This window comes from Oratosquilla oratoria, chromosome 7 (genome assembly GCF_046742065.1).
Source record: "Oratosquilla oratoria isolate Oo_2021 chromosome 7, ASM4674206v1, whole genome shotgun sequence".
NCBI lineage: Eukaryota > Metazoa > Arthropoda > Malacostraca > Stomatopoda > Squillidae > Oratosquilla > Oratosquilla oratoria.
Window position 1 is genome coordinate 82,985,760 of NC_134783.1, and position 26,821 is coordinate 83,012,580.

General features: G+C 40.7%; 1 protein-coding gene across 9 annotated transcripts in view; it reads right to left on the bottom strand.

Moving 5' to 3' along the window:
- Positions 1-321: 321 nt before the first annotated feature.
- mib2 (E3 ubiquitin-protein ligase mind bomb 2) overlaps positions 322-26,821 on the bottom strand; it is a 672,548-nt gene continuing 646,048 nt past the window's right edge. For all 9 annotated transcript variants that reach the window (XM_076188489.1, XM_076188487.1, XM_076188492.1 and 6 more), the window contains 8 exons: positions 25,107-25,263; positions 24,685-24,839; positions 23,224-23,416; positions 22,700-22,849; positions 15,521-15,699; positions 14,990-15,173; positions 11,170-11,362; positions 322-1,241 (listed from right to left, as the gene is read on the bottom strand). In XM_076188489.1, coding sequence (XP_076044604.1) covers positions 1,012-1,241; positions 11,170-11,362; positions 14,990-15,173; positions 15,521-15,699; positions 22,700-22,849; positions 23,224-23,416; positions 24,685-24,839; positions 25,107-25,263 — 1,441 coding nt within the window. In that variant the 3' untranslated portion in view covers positions 322-1,011. The remainder of the gene's footprint in view (positions 1,242-11,169; positions 11,363-14,989; positions 15,174-15,520; positions 15,700-22,699; positions 22,850-23,223; positions 23,417-24,684; positions 24,840-25,106; positions 25,264-26,821) is intronic.

Genomic DNA, 26,821 nt, shown 5'->3' on the forward strand with positions numbered 1-26,821 from the left:
AGGATATACTGCATTCCAGTTTGAACAGAGCAAAACTGAATACTGAGAAAAATACAGACTAACGTGTGATATTGAACTTCAAACTATAATCTTTTAGTCCATATGGTCACAAGTGGAAAAAAAAAAAAAATTATACTCTGCATTTCTCCAACTCTCAGACAGTAGTGAATTACTGAACATTCACCTGCATACTAATTTGATTTTATAATTTCTAGTGCAGTACTATCAGCATCATCCAGATGAACAACTAATACCATAAATCTGGTAATACAGATTGTCTTCAGGTAATACTTTTTCATAAGGCTTGAACAAACATAGGTGTAATATTATTACTTTATACTTTTCACATCCTTTAATGCAAATAAGTCTGTCAACAATAAATTAAGACTTGTAAATCTGTTGACCAGTTGTTAGGAAGTAAGCTGGAACCCAAATTTAGGTTCCGAGAGGTACATAACACTCGCTCCCCACTGGCAACAACATTTTTCAGTTTGCCAGTTTTCTTGCACACACAACTTTTTCTCAGGTCTGAACAACTCCACACAAATTTTCAAAGTTAGATTTATATACTTTTCCCAGTCATTTCTCTTAAAAAAAAAGTATGTACAATTTATACTGAGGAATACTGAGTGAAACTTAAAGCTCATGGTTTTAATCCCATGTTTAGCTACCATTGATAAAACCATTGATAAAAACTATATGACAAAACTTTAATGATTTTTGAAAGTATAATATTGTACCTAAATATCTCAGAATAACTGATTCCTTATCAGATACTAATGGACTCCTTGTTTGCTATCATAAAGCTGCACAAAAACACAAGTCTTAGCAATACTGTACTTAAGTACTTCTTTAGTTTCCAGTCACTTTAAAAGCACTACAATTTTAAGCCACAAAATAGTATTCACATAATTCATTTTCCATGAATGTATTAATTCAGTTTGTGCACCATGTCATTATTTCTGTGATAAACCAGTCACAGTCTTTTTGAATGGGTAGAGAGCTATATTTCTAATATAAGTTTATCTTTTTAGTAATGGGCTTTCGGCACATGTGACAAGTTTTGAGCGTGTGTGCACAGATAACACATGCACCATGTCCACACAAGAAAGCCACATTTCTCCTTCGTTCCATGCAAATGCTACAGCTGTGGGCTTCCTCTATTTCAGCTATTTTGGTTTCAAGGTAACGCAGTCGTTCTACAGATGGCTGGCGGGACTTGGTGGACAGAACTCTACCATCTGGAAGATGAGAAAGTTATACAATGTAAAATGCCTCCTATATAGTTACTTCTTACCTGTGTCAGATTTATATCCAAAAGTTATCATAAGAGCACAATACCTGTCTACATCACTACAGTTGTCTGATTTTCATAAGCAAACTCTGAATCCTAATTACAGGTAACATTTTTATGTGATTTCACATTGCATGAATTCAAAATGATAGGGTAGACAGAAAGGCACTGTGGGAGGTTATGCAGATTTATGGGATAGGAGGAAAGCTTTTGGGAGCTGTCAAGAGTTTTTATGAGAGTAGTAGAGCATGTGTTAGGATTAGAAATGGAGAGAGTGAGTGGTTTGAAGTAAAGGTGGGACTTCGTCAAGGATGCGTTATGTCGCCCTGGCTGTTCAACTTATACATGGATGGGGTGGTGCGAGAGGTGAATGCTAGGGTAGTGAGTCAGGGATTGGAGATGGTTAAAGAAAATGGAGAAAAGTGGGAGGTGAGCCAGCTGTTGTTTGCGGACGACACTGCGCTTGTGGCAGGGTCAGAGGAGGGATTGAGGAAGCTGGTGGCAGAGTTTGGGAGAGTATGTGATAGAAGAAAGCTAAAGATAAATGTGGGTAAAAGTAAGGTGATGAGATGTACAAGGGGTGAAAGTGGCAGTAGACTGGAAGTGAACATTAAGGGAGAGCGACTGGAGGAAGTGGATAGTTTTAGATACTTGGGTGCAAGTGTAGCAGGAAAAGGTGGAGTGAAGGTGGAGGTAGAATGTAGATTGAGAGAAGCGAGTAAATGCCTTGGTGGTTTAAAGAGTGTAATGAGGAATAGACATTTGGGAATGGATGCGAAGAGGAGACTGTATGAAGGAGTGATTGTGCCAACAGCACTGTATGGGGCAGAAACGTGGAACATAAGAGAAGAAGAGAGAAGGAGTTTGAATGTGTTTGAGATGAGGTGTCTGAGAAGTATGGTGGGGGTTACTAGGCTAGATAGAGTGAGAAATGAGGAGGTGAGGAGGAGAACAGGTGTGAAAAAGGATTTGGGAGATAGGGTGGATGAAAGAATATTAGGATGGTTTGGACACATGGAAAGAATGAGTGAAGAAAGACTAGTAAAAGAGGTATGGAAGGCAGATGTGGAGGGAGTGAACATGAGGGGACGTCCTAGGATGAGGTGGATGGATGGGGTGAAGGGGGCTTTGGGGAAGAGGGGAATGTCTGTTGAGGAAGGAAGGGAGAGGACGGAAGACAGAGGTGAGTGGAGAATGGTTGTATATGGATGATGTTGTGACTGCATGAGGAGGAATGGGCAGGGAAGTGGGGGGTGGGGTAGTATGTGTGAGTAAATTTTGACGCAGCCCGAAGGGATTTCTCCCCGTCCTCGCCTTATATGCAAAGGGGGACGGAGAGGGGGGGTCGCCGATTAAATGAAGCGGCCTCGCTGTGGATGTACTGTGTCTTGCGACACTGCTTCTGACCAGGGCGGTGGGCAGGGTGCAGGGATGACCCGTCATCCAGGAGGTGCTCAGATGAGAGGAAGGGTGGGAGGGGTGTGGAGTGTATTTAGGGATGAAATGGGTGGGAGTGTTTTTATGCCTTTCCCTTTTTGGCTACCTCCCTTGGAAGGGGGAAAAAGCCTTGGTATATGTATGTATGTATGTATGAATTCAAAATCAATCCCCCCACACATACACACATTTTATACATACATACACCAACAGCTTCTCCCCCTACAAGGGAGGTAGCCAAAGTCAACGGCATAAATCCACTCCCACCCATTTCATCCCCACATGCTCCACTCCCATTTGTCACCCCTTCCCCCCTCTTTTCTTGGCTCCTGGATAATGGTTCATCCTTACATCTCACTGCCCTGGGTCGGAACCAATGTAGTAAGACACAGCATATCCACAGCAAGGTAATTTCATTTAATTAGCAACCACCCCTCTCCATCTTCTCATGAAGAAAAAGAGAGAAGATGGGGAGAAATCCCTTTGGGCTGCATCAAAATGTCATTCATAAATACTCCCTCACTCCCCATTCCCCACCCACTCCTTTCCATGCATTACAGCATCATCCATACACAACCTTTCTCTACTCACCTCTATGTTCTGTCTTCTCCCTTCCTCAACAGACATTCCACTTTCCCAATGGCCCTTTTACCCCCATCCATCCATCTCATCCTCAGTTGCCCCCTCATGTTTACTCCCCCCCCCACCTCTGCCTTCCACACCTCCTTTACCAATCTTTCTTCATGTATTCTTTCCATGTGTCTAAACTATCCCAATGCTCTTTCATCAATCCTATCTCCCAACTCTCTTTCCACCCCTGGTCTCCTCCTCACCTCTTTATTTCTCATTCTATCCAGCCAAGTAACCCCTACCATACTTCTCAGGCATTTCACCTCAAACATACACACACCAGACACCGAAGCGAAAGGCTGCAACTGAGCGAGCCTATCTAGCAGTTTTGTTCCCGATAACGAAGGAAACCAGTTGTTATTGTACGGTATGGGTAGGCTATGGTACTCGTATGACCGGTAAAAGCCTTTCCAGTTCTTAAAATAAGTATAGTTTTTGGCAAAATGGAGAAAGAAAAAGAGGAAAGAATAACAAATGAACCTACAAAGAGAGGACTGGACATAAGTATAGTGGAAAGTCCTAGAGGTGTCATCCCCAAATGCCATTGTTTGATAGATACTCCAAGAAAAAACCAAAGGTGGGAAAGTAACTTTTTTGGGGTGTTTCAAAGAAACCCAGGTGAAATAGGTAAAAGCTTAGATATAGATAGAGAAATTAGATATAGTAATGCATTAAGAAATCATGAAGTAAATGACTTAATGGAAGAAATTATAGATTTAAAATTGGATTACTGAGCTGTACATAGGGAATTGATTACTTTGCGTAAGAGTAATGAGCAAACGATTAAAGAATTAAGTGACCTAAAGAGCGAAATTGAAATCCTTAAAAGGGAAAACAAGAGAATGAAAAATGAGGACAAAATTAAAAATGATGAACTGAAAAAGGAAGTCAAAGAGCAATTACAAGTAGTGACCGGAAAGGTGGAAGAGTCAATCAAAGAAACAGACCTCATTGAAATAAAAAATCAAAGGAAACAAGAACAGGAAAATAAAAAAATATGTTCTAGAGAAATATTACAAAAGCAGATGGAGGAAAATACAAAAGAAACAGGTATGAAGGTAATTAAAGAAAACATCCAAATGGCAAACATATATATAAAACTTAGGAACGAATATGTCAATATACGCAGGAAAGAAAAAAGAAATTATGAAAAAGATGATATAGACAAATGTAAGGATCAACCTAAACTCTTTTACAGATATATAAATGAAAAACTAAAGGATAAACATGAAATAGTGAAATTGTGTGAAGGAGATAAAGAATATATAGACAACACAGAGATGGCAGAAGTTATGATCAGACATTTCAGGTCTGTTTTTACATTTGAGAGCTCACAATCTTGGAAAGATGGTCAACAAGAAAGATCACCCACAATGAAAGAAATAAAGGTAACACAAAAAGAAATATGAGACCAGATAAAAAAACTAGATGTCAGGAAATCACATGGACCAGATGGAATCGCAAATTGGATACTGAAAGAGTATATAGACGAACTGACAGATAAACTATACAAGATAATTGACTTCTCACTCAAAGAGGGAAAGGTGCCACAAGATTGGAAAGATGCAAACATAGTACCAATATATAAAGGAGGAAATAGGGAAGATCCTACAAACTTCAGACTGGTATCCCTTACAAGCACAGTAGCAAAAATATGCAAAAAGGTCATCAGAAACAAATGGACTTGGAAGAAAATAAAATAATAAACCCCAAACAATTTGGCTTTAGAAGTGGCAGATCGTGCACCACAAACCTAATCTGCTTTTACTCGAGATTAATTGAGATAATACAAGAAAGAGATGGCTGGGCAGATTGTGCCTTCTTGGATTTGCAGAAGGCATTCAACAAAGTACCACATAAAAAATTAATAAGAAAAATTGAAATAATAGGAGGAATACAAGGTAAACTGCTGGAATGGATTAAGGATTTCTTAACTGGGAAAAAAATGAGAGCGGTACTTAGAGACAAAAATTCGAACTGAGAAGATGTGAAAAGTGGCATCTCACAATGCTCTGTATTGGCTCCTTTAATGTTTGCCATATACATAAATGATATGAATGAAGGAGTAAATTGTTACATAAACTTCTTTGCTGACGATGCCAAATTACTCAAGAGAGTAAGAACAGAAGAAGATTGCAGATAGCTGCAAGATGACCTAGACAAAATATGGGAGTGGAGTCGGAGATGTGAGATGAACTTCAACATTAAGAAATATAGCATAATGGAATTTGGAAAAAGTAAAAATAGAGTATCGGGACAGTATAAAATTGGAAACAAAGAACTCAAAAAAGTCATTCACAAAGGGACCTAGGAGTAATCATCTCAAGTGACTTGACACCTGATAAACATGTCAATAAATTATTCGGAGAGCCTTATAACTTATCGAGATCAATGAAAGTGGGCTTCGACTACATAGATGAGATGGTAAAAAAATAGTTGTTACACTGATAAGACCTAAACTAGAATATGCTGCAACACTGGGCACCTAGCACAAAGAAGAACATAAGAAAATTAGAAAAAATCCAAAGAGCAGCGACAAAAATGGCACCTACACGGTCAAAAATGACATACGAACAAAGATTGGAGAAATTACATCTGTCAACACTGGAACAGAGAAGAGAAAGAGGTGATTTGTTGACCATTTTCAGAATTATGAAAGGGATGGAAATTCTCGATAGAGACGACTTATTAAAGTGGGACAGAAGAGAAACAAGAGGACACAAAAAAAAACTAAAGAAAGACAGTTACAGAAGAGACCTGAAAAAAAATACCTTCCCACACAGAGTGATTGATGTCTGGGACAAACTGAATGGAGAAACAGTGAATGCCACAACCATACACGATTTTAAGAATAAACTGGATGTGGAGAGATATGAAAACAGGTCACTACAGGCATAGCTCTCGTCCCGTAAAATACAACTAGGTAATACATCTAAACTCTTCCTATCTATATTCCATGTTTCTGCCCCATACAGTGCTGTCAGCACAATCACCCTGAAAGATACAAAGAGGGGTCACCACACGCATAGCTCCCTTCCCGTATAATACAACTAGGTAAATACAATCTCCTCTTAGCATCCATTACTAAATGTCTATTTCTCATTACACTTTTTAATTCTCTCAGTCTACATTTTACCTCCACTTCCACTCCTCCCATTCCCACCACATTTGCACCCAAGTATCTAAAGCTATCCACTTTCTCCAGTCTCCCTTAATAATCGCTTCCAATTTGCTGCCATCCTCTACCTATGTACATCTCATCACCTTACTTTTACCCACATGTCTCTTCAACTTCACATTTTATACATACACTTACCAATGACTTTTTCCCCCATACAAGGGAGATAGCCAAAGTCAAAGGCATAATTCTCTCCCACCCAATTCATCCCCACATACTCCACTCCCATTCACCACTCCTCCCTTCCTCTTTTCTTGGCTCCTCCAAGAAGATGGGTCATCCCTGCATCTCACCTACTGCTCCGGGTCAGAAGCAATGTAGTAAGACACATCACATCCACACCAAGGCTACTTTATTTAATTGGCGACCCCCCTCTCCTTCTCATGCAGAGAAAGAGAAGACAGGGAGAAATCCCTTTGGGCTGCATCAAAATATCATTCACACATACACCCTCACCCCCCCACTCCTTTCCATGCATCATAGCATCATCTGTACACAACCATTCTCCACTCATCCCTATCTTCTGTCTTCTTCCTCAACAGACATTCCCCTCTTTCCCAATGCCCCTTTTACCCCGTCCATCTCATCCTTGTTCACCCCATCGTGTTCACTCCCTCCAACTTTGCCTTCCACACCTCATTTACTAATCTTTCTTCACTCATTCTTTCCATATGTCCAAACCATCCCAATACTCTTTTCCCTTTCCTCCCCAACTCTCCTCCTCACCTCCTTCTCACTCTATCCAGCCTAGTAACCCCTACCATACTTCTCAGACATTTCATCTCAAACACATTTAAACTCTTCCTCTCTTATGTTCCATATTTCTACCCCATAGAGTGCTGTCAGCACAATCATCCCTTCATACAATCTCCTCCTAGCATCCATTCTCAAATGTCTATTTCTCATTACACTTTTTAATCCCTCAAGGCTTGCTTCTCTCAATCTGCAACATTTGTACTCAAGTATCTAAGCTATCCACTTTCTCCAGTCTTTCTCCCTTAATACTCATTTCCAATATGCTGCCATCCTCTCCTCTTGGGCATCTCAACACCTTACTTTTACCCACATTTATCTTCAACTTCCTTCTTTCACACACCTTCCCAAACTCTATCACTAACTTCCTTAATCCCTCCTCTGACCCTGCTACAAGTGCACTGTCATCAGAAAACAACTGGATTATCTCCCATTTTTCTCCATTTGCTTTGACTATTTCCAATCCCCAGTCCTTTACCCTTCGGTTTACCCCTTGCACCACATCATCCAAGTATAAATTGAACAGCTAAGGTGACATAACACATCCTGGTGAAGTACCATCTTTACCTCAAACCATTCTCTCCATTTCCAATTCTAACACAGGCCTACTCTTGTAAAAACTCTTGACTGCTCTCAACAGCTTTACTCCTATCCCATATATCTGCAATACCTCCCACAGTGCCTTCCTGTCTACCCTGTCATAAGCCTTTCCAAATCCATAAAGGCCCAAAAAACATCCTTACCTTTTCCTAAAGCTTTCTCACATATCTGCCTTACCACAAAAATCTGATTCACACAACCCTTACCTGTCCTAAACCCACACTGTTCCTCATCAATCATTCCGTCTGCTTCTCTTCTAATTCTCTCAATCAAAACTCTCCCATAAGCCTTCCTAACTATACTCAACAAACTGATCCCTCTGAAACTACTACACTCACACTTGTTCTCTTTTCTCTTGTAAAGCAAAACTATATAGGCATTCTACCCTCTTTTATATGAACATTAAACCTCGCCAGCCAGTCCACCATCACTGTACCTCCCTTTATTAGACACTCTGCATGACACTCATCTAACCTCGTTTTTCCTTAGTTCTCCATTTTCCTCATTCATCACTGTCATTTTATTAGTGCTTACCATTGCAACTACCTTTCCATCCCTGTCCTCCTTCACATTTAGCAACTACCTAAAATACTCTACCCATCTTCCTCTTACTGCCATCTCTTCCATTATCATTTCTCCATCTGCACCTTTTACCTTTTCTTAGCTACTTAATTCACCTCCCCTTCCTCTCTCAACTTCCCTCCAAAACATCCTTATTACTTTCAAAATTTTCTCTCGTACTCTTACCCCATTTCACATCTGCTCTCCTCTTTGCCTCCTTTATCTTATGCTTTACTTCTCTTTCTTTGTGCCTCTCATATGCTTCTCTTGTACTATTTTGTAACCAATCTGTGAATGCTTGTATCTTCTCTCCTACAACCTTCTTTGCTTCATCAACCCACCACTCACTACCCTTCCTTCTATTTCCTCCTGTCCTCTTTGTTCCACACATCATCTTTGCACACCTTGTGACTCCTTGAACCACCCCCATTCCTCCTCTACTCCTAGTTTTACTCTATCCTTCACTCCCTCCCACTCTTGTCTCAGTTTCTACATGTACTCCTCCTTTTCTTTCTTATTTAAGCAATTTACACTAAGCACCTCTTTACCTTCTGTCCTTTTCCTCTTTCTCCATCTATCCTCCACTCTCAACTTACCTTCCACCAAAAAATTATCTGATATTCCCCCACTCTCTCCCCTTAGAACATATCCAAAACTCTTCCTACTCCTCTGGTTACCACTATATAGTCTATTAACCTCTTCCCTCTGGGGCACATCGCACGTCTGGCAGCATTAGCTGCCCGACGTGCGATGTCTCGAAATAATAATTGCATTATAAAAAATAAAGTCAGTGCTAAATTGTCCGTTCTCTTTCACCCGTGTATTTTGATAACCATAGAAAACTGATGAAGCCAGTTTAGAGAGAATGAAAATTACGTAGGTACAACTACAATAAATATAATCAAGATGGCGACTTCGGCATCAGCGAGTACCTACTTGCTCCTCATGCCGCCTACGTAGGCGGCACCATATGGAAGTGGTTAAAGCCCTATCTACCATCCTCTCCCATGTGTACTTATGCTTGACTTTCTTCCTAAACACTGTATTTGCCATCATCAACTGTCTAGACACATAATCTCTCCACTACAATTTTTTCATGTACTTCCACACTTCCCAACCACTTCATCTATTGGTTCATTTCCTACCCAAGCATTGAGATCTCCCAATACCACTACATTGACATTTCTCCCTAAACCCTCTATGTACTCATTTAAATCTATCCAAAACACCTCCATTTCCTCTACACTCTTCTCACTACTAGGCCCACATGTACTTACAAAAACCCACAGCTCCCCAGTTTGACCTTTATCCACATTAACCTTAAAGAAACCTTTCACTCCACCACATGCTTACCTATCTCTTCACTTACTAGTATAGCACCCCTTCTCTCCTTCATCCACTTTTCACTCCTGATCCCCTCCCAACTACACTTCCAAACTCAAACTCGTCCCTCCCTTTCAACTTAGTTTCACTCAGTGGCAACACATCTATTTTTCTTCTCACAAACATACTGCCTATCTCTTCCTTTTTGCTCTCATCTGTACCACATCCACGCACATTAAAAGACCCAAACCTTAGGGTTCTGGTTGGAAAACTCTTCCCAGGCCCTCTTATGCCTTTACTTTTTTTAGGAATGTCCCCTTTAGGGCTACAAAGAGAAGGATGCCTAGTTGTATCCCTGTCCCATTTTTGTCACCTTTTATGACTCGAATGGGAACACTTTGTGGCAGTATTCTTTCTCCCCCACCACAGGGTTCAGCAATTAAGGAAATGAGTATTCAAGAAGTGGTACAGAACAGTATTAACCCCTTCAATACAGGCCAAAATCTCGCAGGCAGCATTAGCTGCCAGACATGCAATGTTGCATCATAATACTCACATTATAAAAAATAAAGTTACCGCTGTATTGCTCGTTCTCTTTCACCCGTGAATTTTGATAACCATAGAAAATATGATGAAGCCAGTTTACAGAGTATGGGGGTCAAAAGAAAGAAACAGACCCCTTGGTGGACTGAAGAGGTGAGGTGATACAACTACAATATAAATAATCAAGATGTCGACATCGGCATCCTCGCGTACCCACTTGCTCCTCATGACGCCTACGTAGGTGTCATCGTATCGAAGGGGTTAAGACTGGGGGAGACAGCATAACAGAGGGACAGTTGAAGTATAATAAAGTAGCATAATTTCTCACAGACAAAATTATGTGCGACTCTGTTCTGTAGGGGTATCCCATATTGACCCGAAAGTATCAGCTGCAGTATTGTGGAGTGACCACCAGACAGCACTCCCTGATATGTTTCAGAGTCCACCATTCTTGTTGCCTTCCTTTAAAACCTAGCTTCACTGCCTCCTCTCCACTGCATTGCCATATATCAGCTCACCTCTTTTCACTTCATTTTACCATGGATTAAAGTACCCCAACTTTCAGTCTTTGTGAGACAATGCACCAAGTAGACATGTGAGAAATTTATATTAAATGATATCTACTGAAACAAATCCATCACATAAATACAGTTACCTGTGTCTTTAGGTTGAATGAATAAAGTGAATGCATCTTCATGAAAAAATGCTTCTTGCACAATTTTAGAGATTACAACCACATTAACAATTATGTAACTGCTAAAACATATAAAGCAGTATTATGTATATCACTATTAAACAGTATTTACAGGTGCTACCAAAGAAATGGCATGATGCTTAATTGTACACTGACCATCAGCCACTTTGGAGAGGATAATGGCATGACACTGGAAGCATTTTTTGACCCTGGATGCACAATCTTCACATGTAACCCTGTGCCCACAAGGTTCAAACTGCACTGTTGATGTTGCCTCCAAGCATATGACGCATTCACTTTCCGTATTGCCATTCTGGGAGAGGTCATTTGAAGTGCAAGAGCCCGTGATCTGAAGAAATACAAATTGTACTCAATACAAAAAGTAAGGATCTTTTTCAGGTTGGATAGAGTGAGATGCAAGGAGGTGAGGAGGAGAGAGGGAGCATCTGACCTAGTTATGGACCAAAAGGTCTCCTGTCGGCATGCTCCTCCCTTGTAGAAAAGGAGCTGACAGATATGGGCTGATGACACATGGGAAGAATGAGTGATGAGAGATTAGTAAAAGAAATGTGGAAGGCAGAGATGGAGGGAGTGAACTTGAGGGAATGACCAAGGATGAGATGGATGGATGGGGTGAAGAGGGTGTTCAGCAAGGAAGGGAGAAGGTAGGATATAGGAATGAGTGGAGAGTGACTGTGTATAGATGACACTGTTATGCAAGAAAGGGAGGGGGGTGTTAATGGGTGCTTATGTGTAAATGATATTTTGACAAAGCCCAAAGGGATTTCTCCCTATCTACTCTCTTTTTCTACATGAGGGGATGGAGAGAGTGGATCACTGATTAGTGAAGCAGCCGTCCTGTGGATGTATTGTGTCTTGCTACATTGCTTCTGACCCAGGACAGTGGGCAGGATACAGGGATGACCCATCATCCATGAAGAGCTAAGATGAGAGGAGGGAAAAGGTGGTGGATGGGAGTGGAATTGGTGGGAGTAGGTATATGCCTATGACTTGGCTACCTCTCTTATAAAGAGGAAAAGTTCTTGGTATATAGATAGATATGACTGGGTAGACATGAAGGGACTTTGGTAGGTATTGCAGATATGTAGGATTTGGGGAGGGTTGTTAAGGGCAGTTGAGAATTTTTACAATAGTTACATACAACCAAGGCCTTTATCACCTTACAAGGGAGGCAGCCAAAATCAAAAGGCATAATTTCATTCCCACCCATTTCATCCCCACCCTCCACTCCATTTCCATTCATCATCCCCATATCAACAAAATAGTCGGAGAAACCCTCAATGAAAGTGGCATTTGACTATTTGGATGAGGAAATTATTTTAAAAATATTAGTTACACTAATAAGACCAAAACGAGTATGTAGCGACACTGTGGACACCCAGTACTAAAAAGAATATAAAGAAATTAGAAAGAATACAAACATCAATGACAAAGTTGGCACCAACTCTCTCCAAATTAACATACGAACAAAGATTGTCCAAACTGGAACTACCAACTCTGGAATAAAGAGAAAGAGATCTATTGATTATAGAATCATGAAAGGAATGGAAATCCTAGAGATGATTTATTAGAATGGGACAATGGAAAAACAAGAGGACATGAAAAGAAACTCAAAAAGGATAACTATAAAAGAGGTCTAAAAAAAAAGCTTCCCACATAGAGTGGATACCTGGAATAAATTAGATAAAGAAATAGTGTGTGCAAACACCATTCAAGATTTTAAGAAAAAACTTGGTGATGAAAGATACAAAGATGGGTCACCACGAGTATAGCTCCCTTCCCGTATAATACAACTAGGTAAATACATGACCACTCCCTAACTCCCCTCATCCCCAACCCACTCCCTTCTTTGCATCACATCATCATCCATAGACAACCATTCTCCACTTACCCCAATCTTGTCTTCTCCCTTTCTCAATGCCCCTTTTACCACATCAATCCATCTCATCCTCAGTTGCCCCCTCCTGTTCACTCCCTTTACCTCTGCTTTCCACACTTTTTACTAATCTTCATCCATTCTTTCCGTGTCCAAACCATCCCAACACTCTATCATCAACCCTATCTCCCATCTCCTTTTCCACCCCTGCTCTCCTCACTTCCTCATTTCTCAATCTATCCAGCTTAGTAACCCCTACCATACTTCTCAGACATTTCATCTTGAACACATTTAAACTTCCTCTCTTATGTTCCATGTTTCTACCCCATACAGTGCTGTCGGCACAATCGCCCTTCATACAATCTCCTCTTAGCATCCATTCCCAAACATTTATTTCTTATGACACTTTTTAATCCTCTAAGGGATTTACCTGCTTCTCTCAATCTACATTTAACCTCTACCTCCACGCTTTTTCCTGCCATGTGCACTCCCAAGTATCTAAAGCTATCCACTTCCTCCAGTCTCTCCCCCTTAATAATCACTCCCAGTTTGCTGCCATCCTCTCCCCTTGTACATCTCATCACGTTACTTTTACCCACATTTACCTTCAACTTCCTCCTCCTGCACACCTTCCCAAATTCCTTAATCCCTCCTCTGATCCTGCTACAAACAGTGTCATCAGCAAACAACAACTGGCTTATCTCCCATTTTTCTCCATTTTCTTTAACCATCTCCAATCCCTGACCCATTACCCTTACAATTACCTCCCACATCACATTGAACAACTTGTGTTAGGACTGGAAATGGAAAGAGAGAGATTGGTTTGAGATAAAGGTGGGGCTGCATCATGGCTGTATCATGTTACAATGACTGTTTAATGTGCACATGGATGGGGTGGTCAAGAATGTAAGGCTGATGGGGAGGCAAGTGAAGAGGTGACTTAGATAGTAGAGGTAAACTAATTGTTGTTTGCAGATGACACTGAACTTGTGTTAAGGTCAAAGGATGGTCTAAAGAAGTTAATGACAGAGTTTAGGAAAGTATGTGATATGAGGAAATTGAGAATAAATGTGAGTAGAAGGAAGGTGATGAGATGTACAAGGGGAGAGGGTGGCAGCAAGATGGAAGTAAGTTTTAAAGGAGACTAGAGAAAGTGGATATTTTTAAGTATTTAAAATCATGTTGCAGGAAACAGAGGGTGGTGGTAAATTGTAGAGTGAGGGAAACAAATGTCTTTGGGGACTGTCATGAAAAATAGGCATAGGGGAATGAATGCAAAGAGATTATATGAAGGGGTGATTGTGCCTATGATATTGTATAGGGTGGAGATTTTGAATTTAAGGGAGACAGAAAGAGTTTAAATGTGTTTGAGATGAAGTGTCTGAGAAGTATGGTAGTTATAAGGTTGGACAGAATGAGAAATGAGGAGGAGAGTAAGGGTAGAAAGGGAACTGGCAGATGGGACTGATGAAAAATTACTGGGATGTTTTGCACACATGGAAAGAATGGGCAGAAAAAGATTTGCAAAAAGAGAGTGGAAAGCAGAGGTGGATGGAGGGAAGTTGAAGGGACGACTAAAAACAAGATGGATGTATGGGGTGAAAGAGGCTTTGAGCAGGGAAGGGAGAAGTCAGGGGATAGGTGCAACTGAAGAATGGTTGTGTATGGATGATTTTTTTTTTTTTATGCAGCCTCAGGGGGGAATAAAGAAGAAAAGAAAAAAGAAAAATCATTACACCCAGAATTACTGTGAAAGGAACGACTGAATGACACAGCAGTGCTCTTAAAACGGAATTTTCACTTGCTTGTTTATTATAACCATTTGATAACCCTACCTGTTGATGAAGCAATAAAGTTGGTAATTGGATCATTTATCTAGAAACTACAATATGAGCAGGTAAAACATATATAAATGAATGCACATTAAGAAACAACCATGTCAATAATCCTCATAAAAAGATAAGCAGGGCTCCACACTGACTAAATATAAAAGGAGAGCTCCACCCATAATTCTAAGAACATGGTTTTTACTAATTTAAACAAATCATTTCCATACAAGGATGATGAGAGACAGCTTACTTCTCCAGTCTTGGATTCATGAGCTGGGGAGGAAGAAGTAGAGGTGATTTCTTGGTGTCTGTTATTCTTGGCTGGACTTGCTGGCACAGAACGAGAAATACCCAACATATCACTCCGAACACTTTCTGCTGCAATGTCAAGTGCTTTCAAGTCCATGTCCAAGCGTTCACTGGTGTTACCACCGCTGCAAAAATGAAATTGGATTATGTTCTGCCAGTCACTTTTTCTGTAAATCCATGCAAATCAAAAGGAGTAGCTCCTTTTCTGCATATTACAATTGCGTAACCATTCTTCATATACTTGTTTCTTTTGTATCACCATCACCTTGACCTCATGGCAAAATATTTAAGAAGACAAGACTGCTTAAAAGATGTTAGGACACACAGATATATTGGTAGACCAAATTAAATTAAATAATCCAGGTCAACAATATGAATCAAAGACAAACTTTGGTAAGATCAAATATAGAGATGGAACCTCATGAGTATAACTCCAACCCCCATACATTTGAATTAAAATACGATACTCAACCTGGCTTGAGCTGCATAGCGTTGAAGGACATCAATGGTGTTGGTGTCATTGATGAGGTCTAGGGGCGTTTTGCATCGATTGTTTGCCACAGTAACACTGCAACCTTTCTGTGCTAAGTAGCATGCGAGGGCGAGAGAAACATTGTTCTCAAATCCTTGGCGAGCCAAATCTTCTAAAATCTGTGAAGGACAAAATTGTTTATATGCATATTCTGTGTAATATGTTATAGATATAAAAAGGGTGGGAAGACAGCATTTTGTTGTCAATTTAAGCATGGCAAATTATATCATAAGTCTGACTTGTGTTGTATATGTACCTATATACATATATATATATATACCAAAGGCTTTTTCCCCCTTACAAGGGAGGTAGCCAAAAAGCAAAGGCATAACCACTCCCACCCATTCCATCTTCAACATATCCCACTCCCATCCTTCCCTTTCCCTCCCTCTTATCTTGGCACCTCCTGGATGACGGGTCATCCCTGCTTCTTGTCCAGTGCCCTGGGTCAGAAGCAGTGTCACAAGACACAGCACATCCAAAGCAAGGCCACTTCATTAAATCGATGACGCCCCTTCTCTGTCCCCTCATGCAGAAAAGGAGAAGACAGAGAGAAATCCCTTCAGGCTGTGTCAAAATATCATTCACACATACACCCTCACCTCCTATCCACCACCCACTCCCCCTCATGCACCACAGCATCATCCATACAAAACCATACTCCATTCACTCCCATCTTCTGTCCTCTCCCTTCCTCAATAGACATTCCCCTCTTTCCCAATGTCCCTTTTACCCCATCCATCCATCTCATTCTTGGTGGCCCCCTCATATTCACTTCTTCCACCTCTGCCTTCCACACCTTTTTTTACTAATCTTTCTTCACTCATTCTTTCCATGTGTCCAAACCATTCCAATACTCTTTCATCAACCCTATCTCCCACCTCCCTTTCCACCCTCGTTCTCCTCCTCACCTCATTTCTCACTCTATCCAGCCTAGTAACTCCTATCATACTTCTTAGGCACCTCATTTCAAACACATTCAAACTCTTCCTCTCTTATGTTCCATGTTTCTGCCCCATACAGTGCTGTTGGCACAATCACTCCTTCATATAATCTCCTCTTAGCATGTTGGCCAACTCGCTCATCAAACCTCCAACACAACATGCTTGAAGAGTTGTTACACATTCAGACCAAACAGACAGAAAAGGTCCTTTGGTTTTTATGTGCACAAGTATGTATGTATGTATATAAAAAAAAAAATCTAGTCAAGTTTGATTAATGGAGGCAGATGGACTCATCATTGCTGGTTACTATGGGGCTGTAGATTTTTAGTCAGACTTGAAGCAACACTAATGTACATTCATTATCATTCAGTGAATATAAGATAAAGAGGAAGGACGACTGTCCTTTTATTTTAGTTTACAATCTTTTCTGAAATGAGGATATAGTCCTTTTCTTCTCATACACAGTTGTCGGGGTTAGATGAACTCATCCGTATCATTTGGGTTGGTAAACCACTGTATGAAGAGAGAATGTAGATAATGGATATAAAATAGAATGAATTATGGCATATGTGTACCTCAGTGTGTGTGTATCCCCGTCTGGGGTATTGGCTGCATGTTGTTATGGCAAAGTAGCATGCAGTTGGGAAGGCTTATGGGAGGGTCTTGATTGAGAGGATTAGAAGAGGAACAGAAGGAGTAATTGGTGAGGAACAGTGTAGGTTTATGGGAGGGTCTAGATTGAGAGGATTAGGAGAGGAACAGAGGGAGTAATTGGTGAGGAACAGTGTGGGTTTAGGACAGGTAGGGGTTGTGTAGATCAGATTTTTGTGGTAAGACAGATATGTGAGAAAGCTATAGGAAAAGGTAAGGATGTTTTTGGGGCTTTTATAGATCTGGAAAAGGCTTACAACAGGGTAGACAGGAAGGCACTGTGGGAGGTACTGCAGATATATTGGATAGGAGGAAAGCTGTTAAGAGCAGTCAAGAGTTTTTACGAGAGTAGTAGAGTTTGTGTTAGGATTAGAAATGGAGAGAGTGAATGGTTTGATGTAAATGTGGGACTTTGTCAGGGATGTGTTATGTCACCCTGGCTGTTCAATCTTTACATGAATGGGGTGGTGTGAGAGTTGAAAGCAAGGGTAGTGGGTCAGGGGTTGGAGATGGTTAAAGAAAATAGAGAGAAGTGGGAGGTGAGCCAGTTGTTGTTTGCTGACAACATTGCACTTGTAGCAGGATCAGAGGAGGGATTGAGGAAGTTAGTGACAGATATGAGAAGGTGTGTGAAAGAAGGAAGCTGAAGATAAATGTGGGCAAAAGTAAGGTGATGAGATGTACAAGGGGAGAGAGTGACAGTAGGCTGGAAGTGAGCATTAAGGGTGAGAGACTGGAGGAAGTGGATAGTTTTAGATACTTGGGTGCAAATGTGGCAGGAAAGGGAGGAGTGGGGGTGGAGGTAGAATGTAGATTGAGAGAAGAGAGTAAATGCCTTGGTGGATTAAAAAGTGTAATGAGAAATAGACATCTGGGAATGAATGCTAAGAGGAGGTCATATGAAGGAGTGATTGTGCCAACAGCACTGTACGGGGCAGAAACATGGAACATAAGAGAGGAAGAGAGAAGGAGTTTGAATGTGTTTGAGATGAGGTGTCTGAGAAGTATGATAGGGGTTACTAGGCTAGATAAAGTGAGAAATGAGGAGGTGAGGAGGAGAACAGGGGTGGAAAGGGAGTTGGGAGATAGGGTGGATGAAAGAGTATTGGGATGGTTTGGACACATGGAAAGAATGAGTGAAGAAAGATTAGTAAAAGAAGTGTGGAAGGCAGAGGTGGAAGGAGTGAATATGAGGGGGCGTCCTAGGATGAGATGGATGGATGGGGTGAAAGGGGCATTACAAAAGAGAGGAATGTCTGTGGAGGAAGGACAGAAGATAGGGGTGAATGGAGAAGGGTTGTGTTTGGATGATGCTGTGATGCATGAGGGGTATGGGGGGTGAGGAAGTATGAGAAAAAATTTGATGCAGCCTGAAGGAATTTCTCCCCGTCTTCTCTTTTTCTGCACGAGGGGATGGATGGGGGGGGGGGTCGCCGAATTTGTGAAGCGGCCTTGCTGTTGATGTACTGCTTCTGACCCAGGGCAGTGAACAGGATGCAGGGATGACCTGTCATCCAGGAGGTGCCAAGATAAGAGGGAGGGAGGAGGGGAGTGGAATATATAGGAAATGGAATGGGTGGGAGTGGTTTCTATGCCTTTTCTTTTTGGCTACCCCCTGTGTAAGGGGGAAAAAGCCTTTGGTATATGTATGTATGTCACATGCAGTTGACACTTTAGGGTCTATATGGGGTGCCCCTATGGACCAGAGCCACACATCATTTTGTCTGTGATAGAGGAGGACTCTGCTCACAGAGAAATGATGAAACTTTGATTATACTGCTATTGTTATGCTGTCCCCCAACCCCTTGTTGCTGTCCTGTACAATTTCTCTGAATTTCATTTCCTTGTTTTGCCTACCCTGTGGTGGGGGAAAAGAATGCTGCCACCAAGTCTTCCCACTTGGATCGTAAGAGGTGAGAAAAATCAGGACGGGGATTGGGACCAGGCATCCTTCTCCCTGTAGCCCCACAGGGGACATTCCTAAAAAAAGTAAAGGCATAAGAGGGTCTAGGAGTTTTCCAACCAGCACCCTAAGGTTTGGGTCTTTTAATGTGCATAGATGTGGTACAGATGAGAGTAAAAGAGAAGAGATGGGTAGTATGTTTGTGAGAAGAAAGATGGATGTGTTGGCTTTGATTGAAACTAAGTTGAGAGGGAAGGGCGAGTGTGAGTTTGGAAGTGTAGTTGGGAGGTTCTCAGGGGTGAAGAGAGGGTAAGGGAGAGAAGGGGTGGCTATACTAGTAAGTGAAGAGATAGGTAAACGTGTAGTGGAGTGGAAGGAGGTTTCTTCAAGGCTAATGTGGTTGAAGGTGAAACTGGGGAAGGAGATGTGGGTTTTTGTAAGTGCATAAGGGCCTGGTAGTGAGAAGAGTGTAGAAGAAAGGGAGGCTTTTTGGATAGGTTTAAATGGCTGCATAGTAGAGGGATTAGTGAAGAACGTCAATGTAGTAGTATAGGGAGACCTTAACGTTAGGGTAGGAAATGAACCAATTGACAGAGTGGTTGGGAAATGTGGAGTTCAAGGAAAGAATCATAGTGGAGAGTTGATGGTGATGTGTCTAGAGAGTTGATGATAGCAAATACAGTGTTTCGGAAGGAAGTCAAGCATAAGTACACATGGGAGAGGGTGGTGGATGGAAGGGTGGTAGATAGAATGTTAATGGACTATGTAGTGGTAGACAGTATAATAGGAAGAGTTAGGGAAGTATATGTTCTAAGGGGAGAGAGTGGGGGAATATCAGATCATCTTTTGGTGGAAGGTAAGTTGAGAGTGGAGGATAGATGGAGAAAGAGGAAAAGACAAAAGGTAGGGAGTTGCTTAGAGTGAACTCTTTAAAAGAAAAGGAAAAGGAGAAGGAGTACAAGAAGAAGCTGAGAGAGGAGTGGGAGGGAGTGAAGGATAGAGTAGAGCTACGAGTGGAGGAGGAATGGGGATGGTTCAAGGAGAGAGTAACAAAGTGTTCAAACATGGTGTGTGGAACAAGAAGGACAGGAGGAAATAGAGGGAAGGGTAGTGAATGGTGGGATGAGGAAACAAAGAAGGTTGTAGAAGAGAAGAAGTGAGCTTTCACAGATTGGTTACAAAATAGGACGAGGGAGTTATATGAGAGGTACAAAGAAAAGACAAGAGAAGTAAAGCACAAGGTAAAGAGGAGAGCAGATGTGAAATGGGGTAAGAGTATGACAGAAAATTCTGAAAGTAATAAAAAGATGTTTTGGAAAGAAATTAAGAGAGGAAGAGGAGGCAAATCAAGTAGAGAAGAAAAGGTAAAAGGTGCAGATGGAGAGATGATAATGGAAGAGAAGGCAGTAAGAGGAAGATGGGCAGAGTATTTTAGGGAGCTGCTAAATGTGAAGGATAGGGAGGGAAAGATATCTGCAGTGGGAAGTGCTAAGAAAATGACTGTGATGAGTGAGGAAAATGGAGGAGAAATAAGGAGGGATGAGGTGAAGGTAGTTGGTAAGATGATGAGAGCAGGTAAGGCATCTAGTCTGGATGGATATCATGCAGAATGTCTAAAATAAAAAAAGGAGGAACAGTGATGGTGGACTGGCTGGAGAGGTTATTTAATGTTTGTTTAAGAGAGGGTAGAGTACTGGAGGACTGAAGGAGTGCCTGTATAGTTCCACTTTACAAGGGAAAAGAGAACAAGTGTGAGTGTAGCAGTTTCAGAGGGATTAGCTCGTTAAGTGTAGTTGGGAAGCCTTATGGAGAGGAACAGAGGGAGTAATTGGTGAGGAACAGTGTGGATTTAGGACAGGTAGAGGTTGCGTAGATCAGATTTTTGTGGTAAGACAGATATGTGAGAAAGCTATAGGAAAAGGTAAGGATGTTTTTTGGGCTTTTATGGATCTGGAAAAGGCTTATGACAGGGTAGACAGGAAGGCACTGTGGGAGGTTTTGCAGATATATGGGATAGGAGGAAAGCTTCTAGGAGCTGTCAAGAGTTTTTACGAGAGTAGTAGAGCATGTGTCAGGATTAGAAATGGAGAGAGTGAATGGTTCAAGGTAAAGGTGGGACTCAGTCAGGGATGTGTTATGTCGCCCTGGCTGTTCAACTTACACATGAATGGGGTGGTGCAAGAGGTAAATGCAAGGGTGGTGGGTCAGGGATTGGAGATGGTTAAAGAAAATGGAGAAAAGTGGGAAGTGAGCCAGCTGTTGTTTGCGGACGACACTGCGCTTGTAGCAGGATCAGAGGAGGGATTGAGGAAGTTGGTGACAGAGTTTGGGAGAGTGTGTGAAAGAAGAAAGTTGAAGATAAATGTGGGTAAAAGTAAGGTGATGAGATGTACATGGGGTGAAAGTGGCGGCAAACTGGAAGTGAGCATTAAGGGAGAGCGACTAGAGGAAAAGGATAGTTTTAGATATTTGGGTGCGAATGTGGCATGAAAGGTTAAGTGGAGGTGGAGGTAGAATGTAGATTGAGAGAGGTGAGTAAATGCCTTGGTGGATTAAAAAGTGTAATGTGGAATAGACATTTGGGAATGGATGCTAAGAGGAGATTGTATGAAGGAGTGATTGTGCCAACAGCAGTGTATGGTGACAGAGTTTGGGAGAGTGTGTGAAAGAAGAAAATTGAAGATAAATGAAAGTTGGGCCTTGTTATGTCTTGCTACTGGCTTCAATCCAAGACCCACTTGGATTGAAGGCAATAATGACCCTTCATTATTGACCTGTTGGGATGGGACAACTTTAGAGTGGATTTTGGTGTGTGTGAAACGTGTTTTGACTCAGCCAATCCCCATACATGGAGGAGGGTTCTTTTGTTAAGTATAATTTAAAAATAGAGTCAGTTGGTTTAATTCAATATTAAGATGGTCTAAAGAGGCAAATTGAGTACTAGTCAGACTATATTTTACCTGCGGAACCAACAATGGGTACCTGCATGTGGTGGTACTGTGAGACACACACTTTTACTATTTCACCTCGACTTTCATATGAGAACTGACAAATTTCAGCTGCTGTACTGTGCTGCTCTCCTCTCCTTTTCTTCTACCCAGTAACAAAAACAAAAACCCACTCTAAAACAACAACAATATTCCATTACTTCTTCCCAAAAATCTATGGGAGGGCACAAGGACCTTTGCTGGCTGTAGGGCTGCAAATTTTCAGTCAGTGGAATCAATCAGTTGTTGCCTTGAATTTCACCAAGTAGAAAACCCACAGTCCCATATGGCTGACAACAGTCCTTTGAACCTCCCACAAATCTCTCTGGAAGGAAACTTTGGACTGTTGTCTGTAGTATGGATTGTTTTATGTCACCAAATGAAAGTGGTAGAGGGAGGGGAGCAGTGGCTGGCTGTTAGTTTTCCATGTGTAAAACAGTACTAGAAATAGAGTTAAAGTTGATGGAGAGAGAACTCAGGTTCAGTCCATAAACCAAGTGTATGCCCCTCAGAGCTCCACCTCCTCATGGAGGTGATGGGGTGGAGAGGTGTTAAAAATGAGCAGTGTCTTAATCTTGCAGGACCAGTCATTGGTCCCATCCAGTGGAACTTGTGGCAATAGTTATTAACTTACCTGTGTGATGACTGGAGCATGTGATGGATGAGCTTGAGGAGCATTACAGTGCTTCATTAGGGCCAGATGAAGAGCAGTGTCCCCATCTTCGTCACAGACTGATACACTAGCACCTGCATCTACCAACAACTCCACAACACCACAGTGACCCTAGAGGGGATTTATGAGAGCTGTTACTTTAACTGTAGGTGATGGGGATTGTACATATTTCTTTCTGGTTGTCAACCAGGCAATTTTACTCAAGTTTACTTACTGCATGAATTACCTGAGGTAATGAATTGATGGATAATTATTCTGATTTTTTTCATTACTTTTGAAGTTTCAAACTTCACAAAATCCATATCTTTGAGATCTTACCATTTTACACTAATCTTGAAAACAAAATATACTACAGTGTACACTTGCTTTAACAGAATACTAGCATACAACACAATTACCTTAGATTAAAGCTGTGAAAGCAATCAAGTGAAAAGAAAATTGTGCAGATACTTAAGTTGAAAATGCAAACAAAAACTTATTCATACCTGTGAAACTGCTAGCAAAAGGGGTGTCTGTCTTTTGTTGTTCGTGATATCAATATTAGCTTGCCCTATTGTAATAAGTGTTTCTGCAACTTGTCGATGTCCATTAAGTGCTGCCAAGTGAAGTGCAGCAAAGCCATCATCTTTGCGAACGTCCACAAACTGCCGTGATCTTACCACTAATTTTTCAGCAGCACTAGAAACAAAGTTACCTTTTAGTTAGCATCAGTGTGATTACAAGGGTAAGATTATATTAACACCTATGAAACTGACAAAACACCTACTTCTTTCTGAATTCTTTATAAAGGCACAGAAAAAACAACACCATACTTCAGATTTCCATGTAACAACAATGATAAGGACCATGGAGAGAAAACCAGACACAATCACCTGTTCACCCCACAGGCCATTCATTGAAGAGATTTTGTGTTATCTTAGCTCCTTGTGAATGAAGGGTCATTCCTGTCCCCCCATCCATTGCTTGGGTTGGAAGCAATGCAGCAAGACACAACACATCCTCAGTAGGACCCAACACTCAAAGCAAGTTTAACCCCCACTACCTCATCATCTACTTCAAAATTTAGAGAAGATAAAAAATCTCTTCATGTCACATCAATTTATCATCCATTAACAATCAATCTCCACTCACATCCCATGTCCTTCTCCCAAAGACAGAGAAAAAGATATAGGGAGGAAAGAGAGATAATAGAAGGAAGGAGGATAAAGAAGTAGGAGGGAGGAGAGAGGGGGGAAAGACCAAATTAGAAAGGGGGGAGGGGAAAGTGGCAGAGAAAGGGGGAGAGGAAGCAAAAGAGACCCAAGGAGAGAGAAACAAGGACTGAGGACAGGAACCAAGAAATGGAGCAGTAAGAAACATGTTGACTGAGGCATAAAACCAAAACTTGAGTACGCAGCATCACTTTGGACACCCAGCACCAAGAAGAATATTAAGAAACTAGAAAGATTACAAAGAGCGACAACCAAACTAGCACCGACTCTCGCCGAACTAACATATGAGCAAAGACTATCCAAACTGAACCTACCAACACTGGAACAAAGAAGAGAAAGAGGAGATTTGCTGACTATCTACAGAATAATGAAAGGAATGGAAGTTTTAGACAGGAACGACCTGTTAGTATGGGACAACGGTAAAACAAGAGGACACGGAAAAAGAACTGAAAAAAGATAGCTATAGAAAAAACTTGAAAGGGAACAGTTTCCCACACAGAGCGATTAATACATGGAACAAATTAGACGACAAAACAGTATGTGCAAACACTATACAAGATTTTAAGATAAAACTTGATGCGGAGAGATACAAAGACAGGTCACCACGAGCATAGCTCCCCTCCCGTATATTACAACTAGGTAAATACAACTAGGTAAATACAGAAAATAAATAAAAAACATGCATTATAAAGTATGATAAAAAGAAAAATTATGATGATCAGATCTGGTACTCACAAATTGTTGCCCTTTAGTGCTGCATGGTGTAGAACATTGAAGCCCCGTTTGTTGCGCAAACCTAGGTCAAGGTGTGGGGAGTTTCCAAGAAGTTCCAGAATCTCTACACTTGCCTTGCCAATAGCGTCGTGCAGTGCTGTATCTCCATAGGAGTCCTACATAAGAAAATCAGGAATAACATGTTATTAAGGGTAATAGTTATTCCTTGTTCTCCCTCTTCCTGGTCCATACAGTTTCCCATTTTAGGCCCTACAAGAGAAATCTATGGAACCACAAATTTTACCAAAATTAATCTCACTCTCAAAACAGAGTGACAGAATTCAACTGAGGATAAAACTGAATATTGTATCTGGTGCTAATGTTCCACCAGTTTAATGAAAAACATATTTCTCTGACATAAATACTAATACAACTCAACTTACCTGAACATTGACATCACAGTTGTATTGGAGGAGTATTTTGACACATGATACATGTTGCTTATTAACTGCAACATGTAGTGCTGAACACCGCCCTTTGTTCACCACATTGATCGTTGTTCCTTTCCGTAATAACAACTCCATGATTTCAGGCTGATTCCTGTAAGAACAACAATTATTGCTTTGTTTTTCACTGACTGGAAACCTACAGCCTCACAGTGGCTGACAACAGCTATCAGAACGTCCGGGAGGAAAACTGGACTGTTGTCTGAGTTGTATAAGCATGGGAATGTTTCTATGTCACCATTAGTTAGAAGTAGGAGAGAAGTCACCAGTTATCAGTTATCCTCATGTGAAAAGATAGAAGAAATTACATACATACATACACACACATATATATATATATATATATATATATATATATATATATATATATATATATATATATATATATATATATATATATATATATATATATATATATACATATCAGGGCTGGGTCCAAGTACATGTACTTGTACTTGCACTTGGAGTTTAAAAATTCAGTCTTACTTGTACTTACACTTTACCTCAAAGTACTTAAATACCGTATATGCAAATGTTATGCGAGTGTATTTACTACGATCGTAGTAAATTTCAAACAATTACATCATCAGTTACATGTCGGTACATAAAAAAATAAGATAAACATGGCGGCTTGCATTCAGCATATGATCACTGGTGGTATGAATCAAACTGCACTCTATTAAGTTTCTTACTATTATTGCCTGCTATCTATGATCATTGGTGGTATGGATCAAGCTACACTATTAAGTTTGTTACTGTTGTGTTACCTTTGATTAAATTACATGTACATTGTATTAAAAAAATCTGTGACATGATTTTTCTTAATAATATAAAGGGAGGGAGGGGTAGTGAATGGGAATGGAATGGGGATGAAGTGAGTGGGAGTGGATTTATGCCTTTATTATGCCATTTGTCTTTGGCCACCTCCCTTGTATGGGGAAAAAGCCCTTGGTATATGTAGGTATTTACCTAGTTGTATCTTACAGGAAAGGGAGCTATGCTCATGGTGTCCCATCTTTGTATCTCGCAGTGTCTAGTTTACTCTTAAATTTGTGTATAGTTTTTGCACACACTATTGTTTTATCCAGTATGTTCCAGATATCCACCACTCTCTGTGGAAGACTTTTTTTTTTCAGGTCTCTTCTATAACTATCCTTTTTGAGTTTCTTATCATGTCCCCTTGTAATTCTCTTATCTATGAAGGATTTCTGTGCCTTTCATGATTCTGTACAGGCTCAACAGGTCACCTTTTTCTCTTCTTTGCTCCAAAGTCAGTAATTTCAATTTGGTCAGGTTTAAAAGTGTTGGGGCCATTTTCATGGCTGCTCTCTGGACTCGTTCAATTTTCTTTATATTCTTTTTGGTACTGGGTGACCATAGTGTAGCAGCATACTCCAGTCTAGGCCTTATTAGTGTGACTAGTAATTTTTTAACCATTTCTTCATCTAAATAGGTAAAAGCCACCTTTATTGATCTTAGCAAATTGTAAGATTCTCCAACAATTTTGTTTATCTGTTTATCAGGGGACATGTCATTTGAGATAATTATTCCCAGGTCTTTTTCAGATCCCACTTTCTTTACCTCCTTTGTTCTGTTACTTTTTATTTTTTCCGTACTCCATTATGATACATTTCTTTATGTTCAAGTTTATC